The 16,995-nt window shown below is 51.3% G+C and overlaps 7 protein-coding genes across 7 annotated transcripts; 4 read left to right on the top strand and 3 right to left on the bottom strand.

The window, feature by feature from the left end:
• Positions 1 to 456: 456 nt before the first annotated feature.
• Positions 457 to 2,907, top strand: N0V89_003698 (uncharacterized protein; the record flags this gene model as incomplete). The annotated part of the gene is made up of 1 exon (XM_056212496.1): positions 457 to 2,907. One exon carries the CDS (start codon positions 457 to 459, stop codon positions 2,905 to 2,907), a length of 2,451 nt encoding a protein of 816 aa, XP_056072804.1.
• A 2,139-nt stretch (positions 2,908 to 5,046) lies between these two features.
• Positions 5,047 to 5,688, top strand: N0V89_003697 (uncharacterized protein; the record flags this gene model as incomplete). Its single annotated transcript, XM_056212495.1, has 1 exon — positions 5,047 to 5,688. The coding sequence occupies one exon, from the start codon at positions 5,047 to 5,049 to the stop codon at positions 5,686 to 5,688; it is 642 nt and encodes a 213-aa protein (XP_056072803.1).
• Positions 5,689 to 6,180: 492 nt separating this feature from the next.
• On the top strand, positions 6,181 to 6,954 carry N0V89_003696 (uncharacterized protein; the record flags this gene model as incomplete). Its single annotated transcript, XM_056212494.1, has 1 exon — positions 6,181 to 6,954. The coding sequence occupies one exon, from the start codon at positions 6,181 to 6,183 to the stop codon at positions 6,952 to 6,954; it is 774 nt and encodes a 257-aa protein (XP_056072802.1).
• A 696-nt stretch (positions 6,955 to 7,650) lies between these two features.
• Positions 7,651 to 8,423, top strand: N0V89_003695 (uncharacterized protein; the record flags this gene model as incomplete). The annotated part of the gene is made up of 2 exons (XM_056212493.1): positions 7,651 to 7,889; positions 7,946 to 8,423. 2 exons carry the CDS (start codon positions 7,651 to 7,653, stop codon positions 8,421 to 8,423), a joined length of 717 nt encoding a protein of 238 aa, XP_056072801.1.
• Positions 8,424 to 8,641: 218 nt separating this feature from the next.
• N0V89_003694 (uncharacterized protein) lies at positions 8,642 to 9,885 on the bottom strand (the record flags this gene model as incomplete). The annotated part of the gene is made up of 2 exons (XM_056212492.1): positions 8,642 to 9,672; positions 9,879 to 9,885. The coding sequence occupies 2 exons, from the start codon at positions 9,883 to 9,885 to the stop codon at positions 8,642 to 8,644; spliced, it is 1,038 nt and encodes a 345-aa protein (XP_056072800.1).
• A 904-nt stretch (positions 9,886 to 10,789) lies between these two features.
• Positions 10,790 to 11,747, bottom strand: N0V89_003693 (uncharacterized protein; the record flags this gene model as incomplete). The annotated part of the gene is made up of 2 exons (XM_056212491.1): positions 10,790 to 11,519; positions 11,584 to 11,747. 2 exons carry the CDS (start codon positions 11,745 to 11,747, stop codon positions 10,790 to 10,792), a joined length of 894 nt encoding a protein of 297 aa, XP_056072799.1.
• Positions 11,748 to 12,156: 409 nt separating this feature from the next.
• N0V89_003692 (uncharacterized protein) lies at positions 12,157 to 14,164 on the bottom strand (the record flags this gene model as incomplete). The annotated part of the gene is made up of 3 exons (XM_056212490.1): positions 12,157 to 12,506; positions 12,561 to 12,806; positions 12,913 to 14,164. The coding sequence occupies 3 exons, from the start codon at positions 14,162 to 14,164 to the stop codon at positions 12,157 to 12,159; spliced, it is 1,848 nt and encodes a 615-aa protein (XP_056072798.1).
• Between the last annotated feature and the right edge of the window lie 2,831 nt (positions 14,165 to 16,995).

The following is a 16,995-nucleotide window of genomic DNA, read 5'->3' as shown; positions in this document are numbered from 1 at the left end:
GGAGCGAGCGACGGAAGCTGAACGAGAGTGGTGTAGGGAAGAGGGCGGTGCAAGCTGACGAGTGCACGGAGGTTGCCAGTCAACAGAAGCTCATGTCATGGGCGCAGGCGAAGGTAGGCTGGCTGGGGGCGGAGTAGAAGGCAGAAAGCCCCTCCTCGTTTCAAGCAACTTGAACGGGGGTGGACATCACACTGACAGCCCAGCCTATGGGGTGGCAGTCCACTTTGCACAGATGATCTCGTGGGGCACTGTTCAGCGTAACGCAGCTTGCGCGTTTTATGGGCAGGTGCAGCCTGGCCCTGATCATGTGCTTTCGCGACGCCCGCGGGCCGCATACTCGATGTCTCGCGTCTCTCACGCCTCCACGCCGCCCGCCACCGCGCACCCACCCCTCTCGATGCTCAACGCAACGCCCAAGACGCGTCGCTATCCGCTAGTAACGCGATGACAGCCCCTATGCGAGGCACGCCGCGAGTATCTGCCATCCCCGCATCTCAGAACACCGCGCCCGTTGCTGAGTTCCGCTGCTTGTTCACCCACGATACACGCAAGAAGCAAAAGAAATGGCAAGATGGCTACCTCAAGTTCCACTCTTTCAACAGCCGCGTTATCGTGTATGACGCGTCGCGGTTCACTGTTGGAGACACGTACTACAAAGACAGTAATGAGCTGCAGGAAGGCGATGAACTCATGCTGGATAAAGGCGTCATGGTCGAGGTAGCTGAGCCCATTGGAGTTACGCAGACAGACCTCACGCCTCTATTCGAGCGCAAAACGAAGGAATCGCCACAGCGCGACAATGCCGCACGTTTTCAGAGGCCGCTGCCCCGACCGACTATCCCCGCAAGCAACCCTCTTCGAGCGGCGTCGCAGCTCCGGCACAAGTCGCTCAACGCCTTATTAGGAACACCAAGAGGGCCGATGGGCAAGGCTGCTCCAATCAGGTCGCCTTTTGAAGAGAGGATGGAGAAGGAGAACCAAAATTTCGAGGAAAGAGCGGCCAAGAGGCAGAAGACGGCACATACGGTACAAGCCCAACAGGTACCCAGCCGCGTTGCACCAATAGAGACTGCGCCGAAGAAGGCTCCTTCTCTTTCTGCTAGGCCACCGCATACCAACAGCCCTGGGATCAATCCACGACCACAGGTAGTCCCACCCGGCGCGACGATTATCAGCTTGAGCTCCCAACCTGAGGCAGACAACATTCCGTCCGATGTCACATTGCCCCACACACCTTCTAGATCGGATCCAGTGGCTCTCCCACCGATTACTGCCTTTGTACCGGCTCGGAAGGGGCCATCGCCACAGCAGAAAGCTGCCCGTTTGACCCCGAAGCTGCCCAAGGGCAAGGTACCAGTACCCCACGTCAAGGCCCAGCAGACACCCCGACCAGATCGAGTACCTTCTTCGCCGCCGGTCAGCGCGGCTAATCGCATTGCAAATGTCGACTTTGCCATCCAACCTGCGTCAGATTCCATGAGGGAATCGTCTCCAGTTCCATCACCCCCTCAACCTTTGCAGGTTATTGAAAAAAGGAAGACAAAGTCACTCAAGTTGTCGACAGGAGCGAAGCGAGGGATGTTGTTGTGCCAGTCCGCGCCGACAAGGAGGCGAATAAGTCCGAACGAACCGAAAGGTCCTCACAGGGACAGAATTGTTGTGCAAGGTGCGACGGTAAAAGCTGGCCGTCCTGGGAGAGATGTCAGTACCACCTTAGGACCATCCTTAGAGACAGGAGAGTCTGCGAGGAGACCTGAATCAGCGCCCGTGGACATTTTGGATGACCTGGAGTTGGCGCATGGATTCATGGACCAGCAATTGTTGGTGTCTCCGTCGCCGCCTAATCTTCACCACAGCCCGACAGCGTCGAAGTCTCCTATAATACCCAAGCCTTCAACTACGAAACAACCACCAACGAAAAAATCTTCCAAGAGCGCCAAAAGAGCAAGCGAACCATCTGCTGAAGATCCTGTACCTAAGCTAAAGAGACCCAAAGCCACGCAGGCGAAAGAGGATGCAGCTAAGCCTCCTGTGAGAAAGAAAAAGGTCGAGAAACCAAATCCGCCTGTTAACTCACGCTCGCCTTCTCCTGCACCGCTACCACATGCGTCGGAAGCGACCTCGCGAGATGGTTCCATTGTGCCCTCTAACCGAGCAATTGACCGACCACGAAATGCTTCCACTTCGGCATCATCCAGTAGACTAGCGGCTTTGTCAACTGGTGGCTTCAACAAGAAGCGCAAGGGAGCCTCAGCATGCTCAACAGCTTCCGAGGACCTAGCCCCACCTCCACCCCAACGATCCACAACCGTAACTCTTCCTCCTCATCCTCTTCGATCCACTAAAAACGGTCCATTGATGAGCACAACCGAGCTTTCAGCACTTCTCCAAAGCGGCCCTAAATCCATGCCTCTCGAAGACGACCCGATCGAGGACAGTACCCAGGGAGACACCAACATCTCGCCTTCCAAACGTTCCTCTGGCTTCAAACGCTCCCGCAGTGAGAACGACGCACCCATCCCATCCACCAGCGAGGAATGGGAGCAGCGGAACATGCCCAAACATCAGGGCACGAGCAAACCCGCACCCGCATCTGGCAGCGGTAACACAAAGCCGAAAGCAGGCGGTCTCGCAGCGCTGGTCCAGCGAACGGACCCGCGGCGCAAGTTTCAGCGCGCGCAGAGTCTGAGCGTGGATGCTGGGAAGGCAAACGAGAGTGCTGAGGCGCCGGAGATAAAGACGCCGCCAGTCGATAATGATGTTGGACCTTGGAGTAGCGAAGCTTTTGACCTTTTTGATTGGCGACCACCTGGGAAGGAGTGGAGGGCTGACGGGCCGAAGATGAGGTTGGTCGATATTGATGAGGAGGAGGACAGAGGAGTTGGGCTGCTCGTTGATGGACGGTAGTTGGCTACAGGAGCATTGAATAGACCTTGATCACCGGAGAGGTCTCGGAGATTTGAATGAAGATGATGATCAACATCTTTGATGCCGTGCGTGAACTGTGCATGTTTGTGGGTGTCGAGGATCTCATGTCTTGTGCCACATGGGGCCTTCGGATCAAGGATTTGGAGACGCAAAAAGCAGACCGCATGAGCTGCTTGATCCGGAGTTTCGTTGTACAGCTCGACCTGAGCACGTATGCATTGAGGATAAATTATCGTGTTCGCCTCGAGGACTCGCAACATAATGTTGATGTTTGTTTGCGACATCGCTCCTGGACAGATGTGGACAAATGCTGCACTCAATTCAGATCTACATGGAGCTGAAACTTCACACTTTTAGAAACACCGAAGGCAACCACATGATGCCGTTGGCTTTCAGATTTTGATTCGTCCACGCGGTCGGAGCATGGGACCAAAACATTGTGCTTTTGATATTTCAGGGTCTGGTAGTCACAGCAATACTCCTGGACGCGTCTCAGCTTAAGAAGTGAGGTTGATTAAGTGTGAACCGGTGTCCTTGTCCTTCTCTTGTTGGCCCGATCGGCTCGCATCATGCTGGATCTACATGATCTTTTTGCTTGCGTGGTTTGGAAGAGACCGCAAGCGTAGCCAACATGGCTATTCTGTTCCATTTGTTTTGGTTCGCGCTTGGCTCAGAGCATAACGTGAAACACGGGATATTTTGGAGCTTTTGGAGTTTGACCTATAACGGCTATACCCCCAATGGCCTGGATTTTGTAAAGAGAGGCGTACACTGCATGGATATACTAGGTGGCGGGTTTCAGTGCCTCAAGGATACGAATAGCTAGCATTTTTCATTTGGTGCCGCGAGAGAGTCCAAGACGAGCGCATAATATGTTTCCCCAATCTTTTTGGACACGTTGAGGTAAGCTTTCTTTTCGCTTAGGAATCGTCCGGACATAATTTTGCTTCTGGCTAAATTTGACACCACTCCGGGTGCAGCATGTTTCTTGCCCATAGATGTTGCCGATCCACATGTTGTCTGAAGGTCCAGTTTTGGTAGCCGCATATCAAAAGCGCATGATATCGTTGGCTGTCTGATATAGGTCACTCACTCAAAGCATGATCTCTGGTATAAGCGTTTTGGATCATTGAGGTTTCCTCCTTGCAACGGATGTGGTAACCTGAGCAGAAAGGGGTGCACTCCGTATTACGCCAGTCGAGTGGATAATTTAGCCATTCAAGAATCATGACCAGCACCAGTATGTTTTTTAGTACAGCAGGGTCTCCAGCGGCCCTCGTTGGATATCCTTTAATGGGAAAGGATGTTGCGAGCGCTCGACTCCCATGCATTAAACCGATTACGATTTTGGAGAAGAGAAATGGACCAAAAGCCATGAAATATGATCTGGCTGGTTTTGGTGCAGCAAGCTCCCGAGCATGTATCGGCCACGGACATTGTCAGCCTCTGTTGGGTTTGGTAAACATGCTGAACGCGAGCGCTCTGACTCGCGTGACATTGTTCAGGCCCTTAGAACTTTTGTCCCTGTACCGTCGTAGAAGGGTCTACAGTAGGAGGCTTCCATGCGTGTGTTCATAATTTTCGTGATTTGGCAACCATGTTTTCCAAATTGATAGTCAGACCGAGACCTCATGTAAGCACAAACATGAACTCATCTGGACAAACTTTCAGCTTTGAGGAGAGAAGCTTAGTATTTGGAAAAGATCGCAAGAACGGCCACCCGTCTGCAGTATTTATAGACGTTTGCACATCCTCTCTAAAGGTGTCCAGTGGAAGCGTGGCGAGGGAGTGCTCTATGCGGTTCCCATTCGCTCGTACCTCAGGCGTGTATTCAGGTAGATTTCGTATGCCGAGAAATTAGTATTTGCTTTCGGGCACTTGGATCTTCCGTTGGACCGCTTCTTTCTCGCAGCTCGTAGTCCAGAGGCTTCCGAGATCCGTGGTTGCTTGTTTGAGTTACAAAAGCCGCCCAAAAGCCGTGGTAGTGCGTTGTTGCGCATAGTTTCAGTGTGACATCACCACTTCTGTACCTGATGTCTTAGGCCGTACGAGAGCACGAGCATATAATAGACAGACCAAAGGCAGGGCAAAAGTCAATATTGAAAATACACATTCACCATGTCGACTACTCAGGTTGTTCAAGTTGCAAGCATCTCCACAGCGCTTGCCGCTGCCGGTGGCATCGCAAACATGTCCCTCTTCGACATCCCAATGCTCGTGTCGCAACCAGCATCGCGATCTCTACCACTCATCCGCTGGCTTTTCAGTCGCGGTTCACACATTTTTCCGACTGCCGCTTTCGTTTCCAGCAGTGGGTTCGCATATTTGGCCTATAACGCGCTTCCACCCGCTACGGGCACGTTCAACAATTTGCTGAGCAGCGCGACACGAGGCGGGCCTGTAACCTGGTACGTCGTGGCGGCAGCATTGTCCATCAGCATCGCGCCGTGGACGATGCTCGTCATGGTTCCAACAAATTTCACGCTCATCGAAAAGAATGAACAGAAAGGTGGAAAGAGGAGCGCTGCGACACCAGACTCGGCTACGAAACGGAGTGCGGACGGTTCAGTAAATAGCGAGGGTGACGCGAGTCAGTGGACCGATCTAAGCGTACCGCAAGAGCGTACGAAGGAAAACACTACGAAAGACGAGGATAGGGAGGTGCAGCAACTGTTAGAGAAGTTTGGCAGGTTGAACAGTGCTAGAGCTGTTTTGATCGGCTTGGGAGGTGTTGTTGGGTTGGTTGGTGCGCTTGGTTAGTATGGTATGAGTGTTTACGGAGGCCCCGAAATGCATCCATAGTGATGTGGATGCGATCGATCCATTCTTACGTCCGTAGACCTAAACTAATAAGAGGGCTTCTTCTAGTCGTGCCTTGTTTCCCGGAGCCTTCAAGTCTGGCATGAAACTCTCCGATACTGCCTCGGAGACTTTAGCTGCCTGTCTTGTCGTTTGGCGGTAACCCATATCACCACTAGAATACCATGATAGAATCCTTCGGGACTCTTCTGAGATGGTATGAAAGATTCCGAACTGCGGACATAATAATGACACACCATCCGGGTACTCAGGAGAAGTATTTATCTCTTTCATTCCTGCCCGGTCTATACATCATTTGCAGGAAATACCACGAATACGACCTCGCTTTTCATTTTGCGACCTGCTACTCTCATATACCAACTTTCTAAACATTTCCCAATCAAGATGAGCACCAAATCCGTTCGCCCTTGGCTTCTCTATTCCTACCCTTGGATGCCGTTTCCCCGCCGCATCGCCGGTTACCTTTCCGAGAAGCGCATCCCCCAATCGGCCATCACCATCGTCCACGTAACAGACCCTCAGAAAGGCGATCACGTCGTCCCCTCTCAAGCCTCCAAATTCCCGCCTCGTCCGAAAGGTTCCCTTCCAATCCTCGCAATCCCACCGAGTGATGGCAAAGACTGGACGTACATCAGACAGTCTATGGCGATTATCTACTATCTTGAAGAAGCGTGTTCGTCCGGAGGTCAACTAGCCCATCTCAACGCAAGGGCGATGATTAAGGGTGACGATGCACTAGAACGTGCACGCATTGCAGAGATTCTGACACTTGCGGAGGAACTTCTCGTCTCATGGAACCCGGTGCGATCCTTTGGTACAGGCGCAGGGACTCTGAAGTACCCAGAAGGCGCAAAAGAGATGCTAAGATGGGTCATGCGCACCATCGCCACCGTGGACAAGCTTCTTGTCGATCGAGGCTTGGACTACTTGAGGAACGACACGAAAAGCGTCTCGATTGCGGATGTAGTACTGTTCCATTTTTTGGATTTCGTTGAGTATTGCTACGGTGTTGATCTAACGAAAGGATCTGGGGCTGTGGTGAAGGATGTGTACGGAAGAGATTCGCAAGAGGAGTATCCAAGGCTTGAGGAGTTTTACAGGAATTTCAAGGTTAGGGAGAGTGCAAAGAGGCATGCTGATAGGGGAGAGCTTGCTGCGAGCGATGTGTTGAAGGTTATGCAAAGCTGGCACGATGGAGTGCTCTAGATGAGTGCGTCGCACATGCACGTATCGGGCCTCTTTCAGAGAAAAGGAGCGGACACTATGAGTGTGCAAAATAGGGTTGGGAGGGTAACATTGTGTCCATCCTACGACGCTAAACTGCGACAGCGAGGGATAATCGATATGTTTCTGGTCGCTCATGGTCAAGCTATAAGACTGTAAATATAGGACTCGCAATTGCACGTGGTTTCACTGCCAACATCCTTTACAATTGGTAAGCTGCTGTGATGTTCAACGGTCGGGTGTAAGCCTTGCTTCCGTGCCGTCTGACACTCCTCGACACACAAACACGCCCGCGGACTACGCACAACCACCAAGGCGACAACATTGAGCTTTCTCGGGTAAAGGCGACAGTTCCTTATTGGTCAGGCTTCCACTGATGAATACAGCTGATTGAGTAAACATTCTCGCTCCTTCTGTGCATTTGGAATACCTAAGCACTGAGAACATGGTTCAGAGCGCCCTGTCCGCGGATGACCTCCGCAACGAGGGGAATCGGTATGACTTTGTAATTAGGTTCGGAGATGATTAGAAATGTGTACGTCCATGATGCGGTGAGAGAGACAGCACCACACATGTGGACTTGCTATAAGTTCGTTGGCTTCGACGGGAATTCTAAATCACGGCATCTCTTCGATCGCTGCATCAAACCATCTGGGCCACTTCTAACAGCAAACCAATATGGTTGCAGTATCTCCACTCCTCACTCGTGTCATCGCGGGCATTCCCGTCCCGAACACCCCCCTCATCAACTCCTCAATCGCACTTGCAAGAGCAACTCTTCCGGATCAAGGCTACAACCATGTCATGCGCTCGTGGCTCAACGGACAAGCCATTATAAACAAGCTTCCATTAGCAAACCGCTCTCGCATCGACGAGGAAGCTTTTGGCGTCGCGACTATCTTGCACGACCTAGGCTGGTAAGATCACCTGCAGATGATAACCCAGCCATAACATACAAGCTTACAAAGAAAAGGAGCGACGACCCAGCCTACATTTCCCCTGACAAACGCTTCGAAGTCGATGGCGCCATCGCCGCCCGCTCCTTCCTTCAAGCCCACGGCGGATCCCACTGGCAATCCCCCCAACGTCTGCAACTTGTTTTCGACTCCATAGCCCTCCATGGCACCGCTAGCATTGCGCGCTACAAGCAGCCCGAAGTCGCCATCGTCTCGGGTGGCGTCTTGACCGAGCTGCTGGGGCCCTCTATCAGCAAAGATTTCTTTGGCGACCTCATCACTGTAGAGCAGGAGCAGTGGGATGCGATTGTGAGAGAGTTCCCGAATAAGGGGCTGAAAGGGTACTTTAACGACGTCATGGTGCATCTGTGTGAGACAAAGCCGAATACGACGTGGGACAATTTTGTTAGTGATTTTGGGGAAGTGCTTGTGCCGGGGTTTAATAGGACGGGGCACAGGGTCGTGGATTTGACGCAGGCGGTGTTGGCTGAGTGATAACTCCTGATCTGAGGTAGGGGTTCTTGCTGCAAGATTTGATGCTGATCTGGCGTGTCGTCAAATTAGTTTTGGACTAATGTGAAGGTCGATAGAAGCTTCTCAGAAAGTTGTTAGTGGAAGCTTGCGTTTGGTAGACGCTCAACTTAGAAATTGCGTGCTTGCATCCGATGTGCCATTTCAATCAGCCGTGTCCCATCCTATCTCATCACAGCCACCTATGCCAACGGCGCAAAAAACCTAAATCTAGTCCCTGGATCCCACCTTCCTTTCATTTCCCTCAACTTCTCCACCCTCCACCTCTCCCTCCCATACACCTCCTCCACTCCCTCGTCTCCAGCCGCATAATTCACGTACGCATGCCACTCATCCTTGTCTAGTCCCTCATACAACGCCTCCTTAATCTCCCTTATATAAGCCGCAGCGTCCCTCCTCGTCGTTTCTTCATCACCTTCATAGTGCACAATAGCACTTGTCAGAATCGGTCTTTCACGCTCTTCGCGCGGTAGCGCAGTAGAATCCGGATCGACACCCGTGACAGCAACAATGCCGTAGTTCTCCATTAGCATGAACGAGTTAAAGAAACGCGGATCCGCTGTCAGGTCCGAGAATATCCTGTACGCTTTCTCCAAGCCCTCGATATTCCACCTTTTCAGTGCAACGCCCGCCATATCCTGATTTATATTCTTCCTGCATGCGAAGGCGTCCTTGCCGAAGCCCAGTGCTTGGTACAGCTTGTCGTAGGTTATGTCCATCGTCAGCGTTGTGGTAAGGGGAGATAGTGCTAGGAACGACTTCGCGCGGATGTGCAACTCCTCGGGCGTGCCCTCGTAGGCGAGACTATATGTGAATACTGGGTCTGTATCTGCCGCAGGTCTCGATAGGACTGCATTGAGGAAGAACTTTGAATCTCGAGTCTCGGGTGGAGTATCTATGTTGTTTACTAGACTGAAGAGCGCCTCGATCTTGCCCTTGGTGTAGACGAGGGTGTAGAGCGAGTAGGTGGAGGGGACGGGATGGGTGAGAAGGGTGAAGCTGGTCACGATGCCGAAATTGTGACCCGCCCCTCTTATCGCCCAGAAGAGATCTGGATTGGTTGCCGAGGAAGCCAAGGCGGTTGTGCCATTCGCTAAAACAATGTTTGCGGAGAGGAGGTTATCGGCGGAGAAGCCATATTGGCTTTGGAGAGCAGAGTGTCCCGCACCGAGGAGGGGCCCGGCGACAGACACGCACTCACAGAGGCCGGTTACTGGTCTCAATTAGCTTTTTTCTGCTGCCACGCGGTCCAATTTGGTACTTATACCTGCCCGTCTACCGTGGGAGTATAGCTGGCCTGTCAACTCCCACTGAAGCGTGCCGCCCCCAAGAGTCACTGTCCGATTGTGTATATTGACGAAGTTGAGCTTTCTCAAGTTGATTTGTATCCCATCTTGTAGCCGATTTAGCGTCGTTGACTCGCCATGTGCACCGGCGATGGCTAGGAAGTCGATGTCGTGTCGGTTTGCATATAGGACCTACTCCTGCCTTAGTATACATACGTTGAGAATGACGCAGAATTAAGTTCACCGTTGCAGTAACATCGTCCTCCGTTGCGACTTCGACCACCAGCCGATAGCCTGGCGAAATCCGAGGGTAGTTGACCCTTGCGATGACATTGTTCCATGTTGCATCATTTGGCACAACCAAGGTCGCGTTGGGCGATAGCACTTTTGCTAAATCCTCTGCGACTTGCACTGTCGTACGAGGCTGCAATTGTGCCTGTGGAACGGTGTTAGCCGCGAGGCACACGCTATGCAACAGTAACAGGAGGAACGAGCGCACGGAACCCATGAGACTTTCGTGCGTTTAAAGCAGATAGGCGAAGTTAAGGGTATCGATGATATATACAAGGACGGCCAGCGCAAAGCCGCTGTTGACGGTGTAGTACTATCAGAACTTTCACATACGACCACTTGGGTGTCACGAGTATTCTGACCTTGGCCTATTGTCACCTTGCTCTCAACACTAGATGCAGGGTGGACTGGGGTTTTGGAGCTGAAAGCGCATGGGCTTGCTCATACGCGAATCGAATTGCCGCAGCGGAGTGACTCCCCGCAGCTAATGCACGGCGGGACGGGTCGCAAAAACACCAGCAAATAGTGAAAGCTTAAGCTGGTGAACCCCTCTTCGTCTCCTATCGATGGTTGGCCGGACAAACCGAGAAATATCCCAAATTAACACCACATACACGCATCGGTGTTGATGGCTGTATGTCTTAATCGCGATTGGACCTCCGAGATTGTCGTTCATGCTGAGGCTTATGTGTAGTACGTTGGACCACAATACGCAACAATGAGGTCTCAGAGCTTGCTCTCTCCCACACCGTCTCACTCTTCAGCTCCTGCAGTAGTGTCTTCCCTATTCTTCTCGTCCGACCCATCCCCTCCACCATCGTCTTTTTCGCCTGCTAACCCCAGAATATACTCCCACTCTTCCTTCCGCACCCTGTTGACACTGAGCCTTGATTGCTTCACTAACTGCATACTTTCCAGCTTCTTTCCTTTCTCTGCGTGCTTCTTGATTGTAGCTAGATCCACCACGTCATCAAACTTCTTTACAAATTCCACGCCCACACAAAACCATCTCGGCTTTTCCCTCACACTCTTTTTGTCGTAATACGGGTCTTTCTCATCGAACGCCGTCTCGTCGACCTTCGCCTCCTCTACGACCCTCAGTATGCCCACAACACCGCTCGGCTTCGCATTGCTATGGTAGAAGAAGCCTAGATCGCCTTTGCGCATGGCGCGCATGTTCTTACAGGCCTGCGGATTGCGTACGCCGCCCCATGGCTCAGGTTTCGTGCACGCGGCGAGATCGTCAATAGAGAAGGCGACGTTGACGCCGTTTTCATAGCGCGGGAGGGGCTCGGCTTTGAGAAGCCAGTAGACTTCTTGGGCGCCGGATGCATCGCGATTGGTCTCTGAGGATGGCTCGAGGGAGGAGAGGGTGCTGGGTTTCGCATCTGAAGCTTCGGTGGAGATGGTTGGAGTGCTGGTTTTGGCGGTGGGTTTTGAAGCTTTGGGCTTGGGTTTTGCGGCTTTCTTAGGCGGTGGAGAACTAGTAATTGCCGATTGTGTTAGCTGTCGCTTCAATCATCTAAATTGGCTGGGTACAGGCATACTCATCCTCGTTCACCACATCCTCTTGGTCATCTCGAGCGCGCTTGCGACGCGTCGTTGTCTTCGCATTGCGCCTCGGTGCCTCATCTTCTGACACCGAATCTGGTTCGGTATATTTCGGTGCCGCAGAAGCGGATTGACGCGTCGACCTTCGGGCACCTGCCATTGTGGGTGTGGAGTACATTGCGGAGGTGGATGCGGAGGAGAGCTATCACGACGGGCCATTAGTCAGCCTCGCACTTCCGCTATCGTTAATTGAGTCAGTCGTCGCCCCGGTGCCCAAGGCGTTATTCATAGGTACTAATTTCATGGCATTTGAGCCCAGCTCTGGAATTGACACAAGTGCCTTACTGCGGTTGTGAATTCGCGCGGCACAAATTGCGCAGACGATATCTCGAGTACCGAGTCTATTGCTAAGCTCGTCTTGGTATGTGCCGTTCATCTAAGCATTCTTGATTAACCGCTCAAGGAAACCTGCTAGTGATGAAGCCCTAAGTAGGATGCCGTAGGAACTTGATTATTCCCCAGCGCGTGACGCCCACTTAACGCTTTGGCATCCGCAATCGAGCCAACCTCTAAAATCCAGCCCGCTTGATGAACTCTGGGTCGTTGTAGAACGCACACCTCTCCTCGAGTGCCTGGCTACTCACCGGTTCGATACTCTCCGGCCCGTCGAGCGGCCAAAGTCCTTCGTAAGGTCCGCCAATGCTATACACATATGTGTGACCTGGCCTGCGCGGTGCATGGTCGTACGTGTTGAGCTCTCCAAATTTCCAAAACGCTGGCAACCACTCTTGGAGTGTTTTCGAAGGGTGCCAAGCGGGTGCACCGTGAGAAGGATCTCCCGAAAACGCAAAGCTTGCCCAAGAACGACTTGCGCGCTGTGCCAAATCGTAGTCCGCTTTAGTCGGATTGAATGGATAACCTTCAGTGCAAAGTGTTAGCGAATATGCGACGGGGCTTTGCTTGTTACGCATACCTGAGACGTTGTAGTGCGAGAGATTCCCATAAATGTATGCAAACTCTGAGGTATGTACAACACCCATTCCCTTGATACCATACAATGATTCAATGATCGGATCGAGCAGTGTCTGATTGAAACTGTACATGTATACGCGTTTGCCTTTCTTGTTTATCGCTTTGGCGAGCAAGATCGGCTCGCATACCATCAGAATATCTCTGAAGACCCTTGCTGTGCGGTAAAACTCACTCGTCAGGCTTGTCCCTATGATTGAAGTCAGTAAAGGTGCTCACTAGGCGGCATATGCCAAAAGCCGATCAAGTCTTCGTAAGACCAGACTCCGCTGTTGTAAAAGGTGTTGCATAATAACCAATAATCGTGCGAAGGAACGGTATTGGCGTACCTGATGGTGGAATGAAATCCTCAATCGGATAAAGCGACAAATATTCCCTTACATTCTGGTCTTTACCTGGTATTGTAAGCGCATATGGATCCACGTTCGGCAGATAACTCTCCAGGAAATGCAGCGTATCATTTTCGTTACGGATATCGGTGTCGGTAAAAAAATTGACATCGTCTTGAGCCCACCCGAACATGTAGGACGCATTGCCGAAGCGACCTTCAGCAATAAGTTTTGAAGGCGCGTCCGGAAGGAAATCGCCATCCACTGATGGTAACCAGATGTCACCAATGTTGTGTGCGATATCTCCTGTGTACGTGGCGGCAGAAGCATCGTACAAGGTCTGCGTATCTTTGCTTCGTAGGCAAGCAATGACCTCAGGTGAGTCCGTTGAAGAATTACCCGGGTTGCATTTTGTGTATTCAATGACTTTAACCATAGCGTCGCGAGTGAAGTTTCCGGTGATTCCAGGCTCCAACGCCTGGGATTGACATATTCCTCGCTGGTATGGCAACTCTTTCTCGCCGCCATAGGCCAGCAACTGCATGCCGACCGCAAGGCCACCAGACGACTGACCGTGGATGGTAATCTTGTTTCCATTGCCGCCGAAATACCTGATGTTGTCACGGACCCATTCGATGGCAGCTCTCTGATCGCGAAGACCCGCATTTTCGCTGTGCTCCTGGCGTAACGCCCCTGATTTGGCGAATCCAAAGAAGCCCAATCGATAATTGATTGCAACGTGAATGATTGGGGTGCCCTCATCGACTGAGTTCAAGACTAAAGCGTCTGGTTCGTGTGTGGGTTCCATGTTCGAACCAACCCAAAAACTTCCTCCATGGATCCATACCATTACAGGATAACTCGATGTCTTGTAACTCGAGTTCGCCGGGCGCACAATATTCAGGTTCAAACAGTTTTCAGAGATGCTCTCCTTGGTAACATTGAGCAGTGTCAATGGCGCGTACCACTGGCCTAGCTGTTGAGGGCAGGCCTGGCCAGGCTTCGTGGCATCTACGACCGCGCCTGGTGTCGCTTGAAGCGGCTGCGGTGGCTTGAATCGGTTCTTGCCACCTGTATCTTGAGCATAGGGAATACCGAGAAACACTTCAACGCCGTTGCGGGCGAAACCTTGGTAAGTGATGCCTGCTCCGTCATGGTAAGTTGTGGGGGCCGCGATGGTAGCTGCGACCGCCAGAGCTACGAGGACGAGCAGCTTCATAGTCGTGGCTATAGCGTGCTGAAATCGCGCTGGCCAGCAAGGGAGTAATAAAGAAGTAAGGAGCGATGGTGTGGTGCATATAGTGACGCATGACGTAAACAGTGGGCATGGTTGAGTACGGCAAGGAGATTCGGCGACGGCACGTATGTGCACTCATTCACTCACGATGTCAACTTACTAGCGCCGCATCTCGTAAGACTGACAGGGTACCTGGCGTTAGTCGCTCATGGGACTTTGCACCTTCCTAATGAGGCATCCGGGTCAGAGGAACTCCAATCTATGATGCAATACCTGAACGATTGCTATCCAGCAAACTAGAGCTCGCAAGCTCACAACATCCAGTGCAATGCTCTTGTCTTCACAGGTCACGTCTCCCTTAATCAAATGCAACAGCCAGGGAAAGGCAAGCTCCTGGGGCAGTAATCCGGGCTTCTTAATGCCTGATCTGGAGCTCTCACGCGCGTTATATCGTCATTGCAATGCGACACTTTTGAAGATCAGCTTAAACGATTGTGTTAGTATGGTGCATCTGCGCTTCCGTAGCCGTTGGGTTGATCGCCTCTGCGCATTCGTACTGTCGCTCCATGGTCAGCATTACCACCTCATCTAAGGTTTTAGATTTTCTTCTCCTTCTCAAAAACCATGCGAGCATTCCGATATACAATAATGAGTACTTCCTCGCTTGTGTCTCCATCGCTGAATATTGCCACAGGATTTGCATACATAGATATCTCCTCACCTCGACAAGTCCACAACTTGACATCCCACTTCTCACGAAGGACACATAGTGCTCACAGCCAGTTTCGCAACTAGACGTGCATGGCCGTAGAAAGCCCGTTTTCCCCAGTGATAAGCGATAGGGAAGCCTCAAACGTGTTATGAAAAGCTCAGCAGATGATAGCCGAAGGCCACCCGAAGCAGGCATAACTCTGCACCGAAACCGTGGAATAAATATGGAGAAAAGAACCTCTGTTGTGCGTAACAAAGCCGCGCGGAAGAAGCACAGGAGCTATGGCGAGCCTGTTTGTTGTAATGCAAGCCTTTGAAGGGTTTAGGGAAGATCTCGAACCAGGCCCATTTTCGAATGACCGCGTCGAGGGAGACATACTTGAACATGCATTTATTGATATCCTCCCGTAATGTTTCAAGATCAAAACTCACACTGTCGAGAATCCATTGCCGGGACATAGGACCATTTCAATGCGAAATAACGTCGTATGATGGTGTCTGTAACCTACTTCATCATCGGAACTGTCTCATTCCAGTGGATGCGAGGCTGTCAGTGGACGGTATCCGTTGAGAGGCTTGTTGGCCTGCCTGACCGTTATTGAATACGAGGATGATCCGCATGCAAGGCGAATGATGACCATGGGTGGGCATTTATATCGATACACGCCATGAGGTACAATTCCGAGTTGTTATCCATGACAAATGTGCGACGAATTTCCTGATTCGGGGGGCAGTGCGAGCGTACTTTGCCTTGACCGTGGCATTGAGTGTATCCCGAGCGTGGAATCCTGCGTTGAAGATCAGCATGTTGTGTAACATCCGCACGTCTGGTAAGCCACGTGTATATTAGTTCAATATAGAGCAGGCGCACATCTTAATCCGTAGGGCTGAACGCCGAGGCTCTTTTATAGGACGGTCGAATAGACATATTGGGGCCAAACCCGTTCAATAGGATAACAGGGTATCGGACTTAGAGCCAATCCTTGGTTTGACTGACTCATGTGTTAGCCAAAAGCAAGTCTCTGCTGACGACTTCTTTGGTGCGGGTTTTCTGCGACATTATGCTTCTTACTTAGAGAATTTTCAGCCTGCATGCCTCCTGCGTTTACAATATTACTTGATCCGTACATCTATGTACTGGAGATACCATATTCTATCTGCGGTTCTGTACCCGTCAAAAAAAGGACCTTCAAAAGGTAAAAACGTAAGAGGACTTCTCACATAGATGTTGCTAAATTTAGTGTGCTATCACTCGCAGCATATCGGTAGGTTTTGGAAGCTGTACGTGACTGCGCCGCTGACGTACGTTTGTTTGCCTTATACCGAAAGTGGTAGATCTGCCGGGATGTACGCTGCGTTACCGTGCCGCGCTTGTACAGCGCGAACTCAGCTGCTCATCGAAAAACCCAAGGCCTAGAAGAGCAGTATTACGCGTTCTTGTCTCGCAGCCCAGGAAACAATCCGCCAATAATCGTCTCGGGGTCCGACCCTTCGGCCAAATTTGCCCTATTCATGCCATCAGATCAATTTTTAGTATTGTAAAGGAAGCTAAATTTACCTATTTAGGTATATTAATTTTTCAGAGCGATATAGGACATACTCGAACTTCCCTAATCATTACCTACTTTAGGTACATGAATATCTGTATAGGTACAGAGTTCGGCCATAGTGAATTTCAGGCATCCGAAGCTACGGTTAAGGTACTTCGTAAACCTGGCGCGCCGTTGAACGGTCACTAAGTGGGCTGAGCACCGCATGCGCAGCCACCCGGCTCAAACCGCTTCGTTACTGCAGGCACATTGATTACAGCGGACACATTGTGTCATATTCGTGCATGGCTACAATTGAGCTCGTGACTGCTAGATATGGGCTTCGAGGGATTCTATCCAAGGCTCTGAAGAATATGATTTTATTAAGCAATTATTCCTTCTTGAACAACCCTAACAGTAAACGTCTTGTGTCACTAGCCTACACTAGTGTAATGCTGGTCTGACTAGCCGGTTCTTCGTTCTGAAGTAATTGTAGTAAGCCGAACAAGGCAAATTAGCTTTTACCAAATCTGGTAGCCTTAGAGTGTTCGGATAGAGGTATAAGCTTGGGAT

Source organism: Didymosphaeria variabile, assembly GCF_027946475.1.
Source record: "Didymosphaeria variabile strain IMI 356815 chromosome Unknown scaffold_3, whole genome shotgun sequence".
Taxonomy (NCBI): domain Eukaryota; kingdom Fungi; phylum Ascomycota; class Dothideomycetes; order Pleosporales; family Didymosphaeriaceae; genus Didymosphaeria; species Didymosphaeria variabile.
Note: the sequence above shows the minus strand (reverse complement) of the source record. Positions and strands in the feature narration are given on the sequence as shown.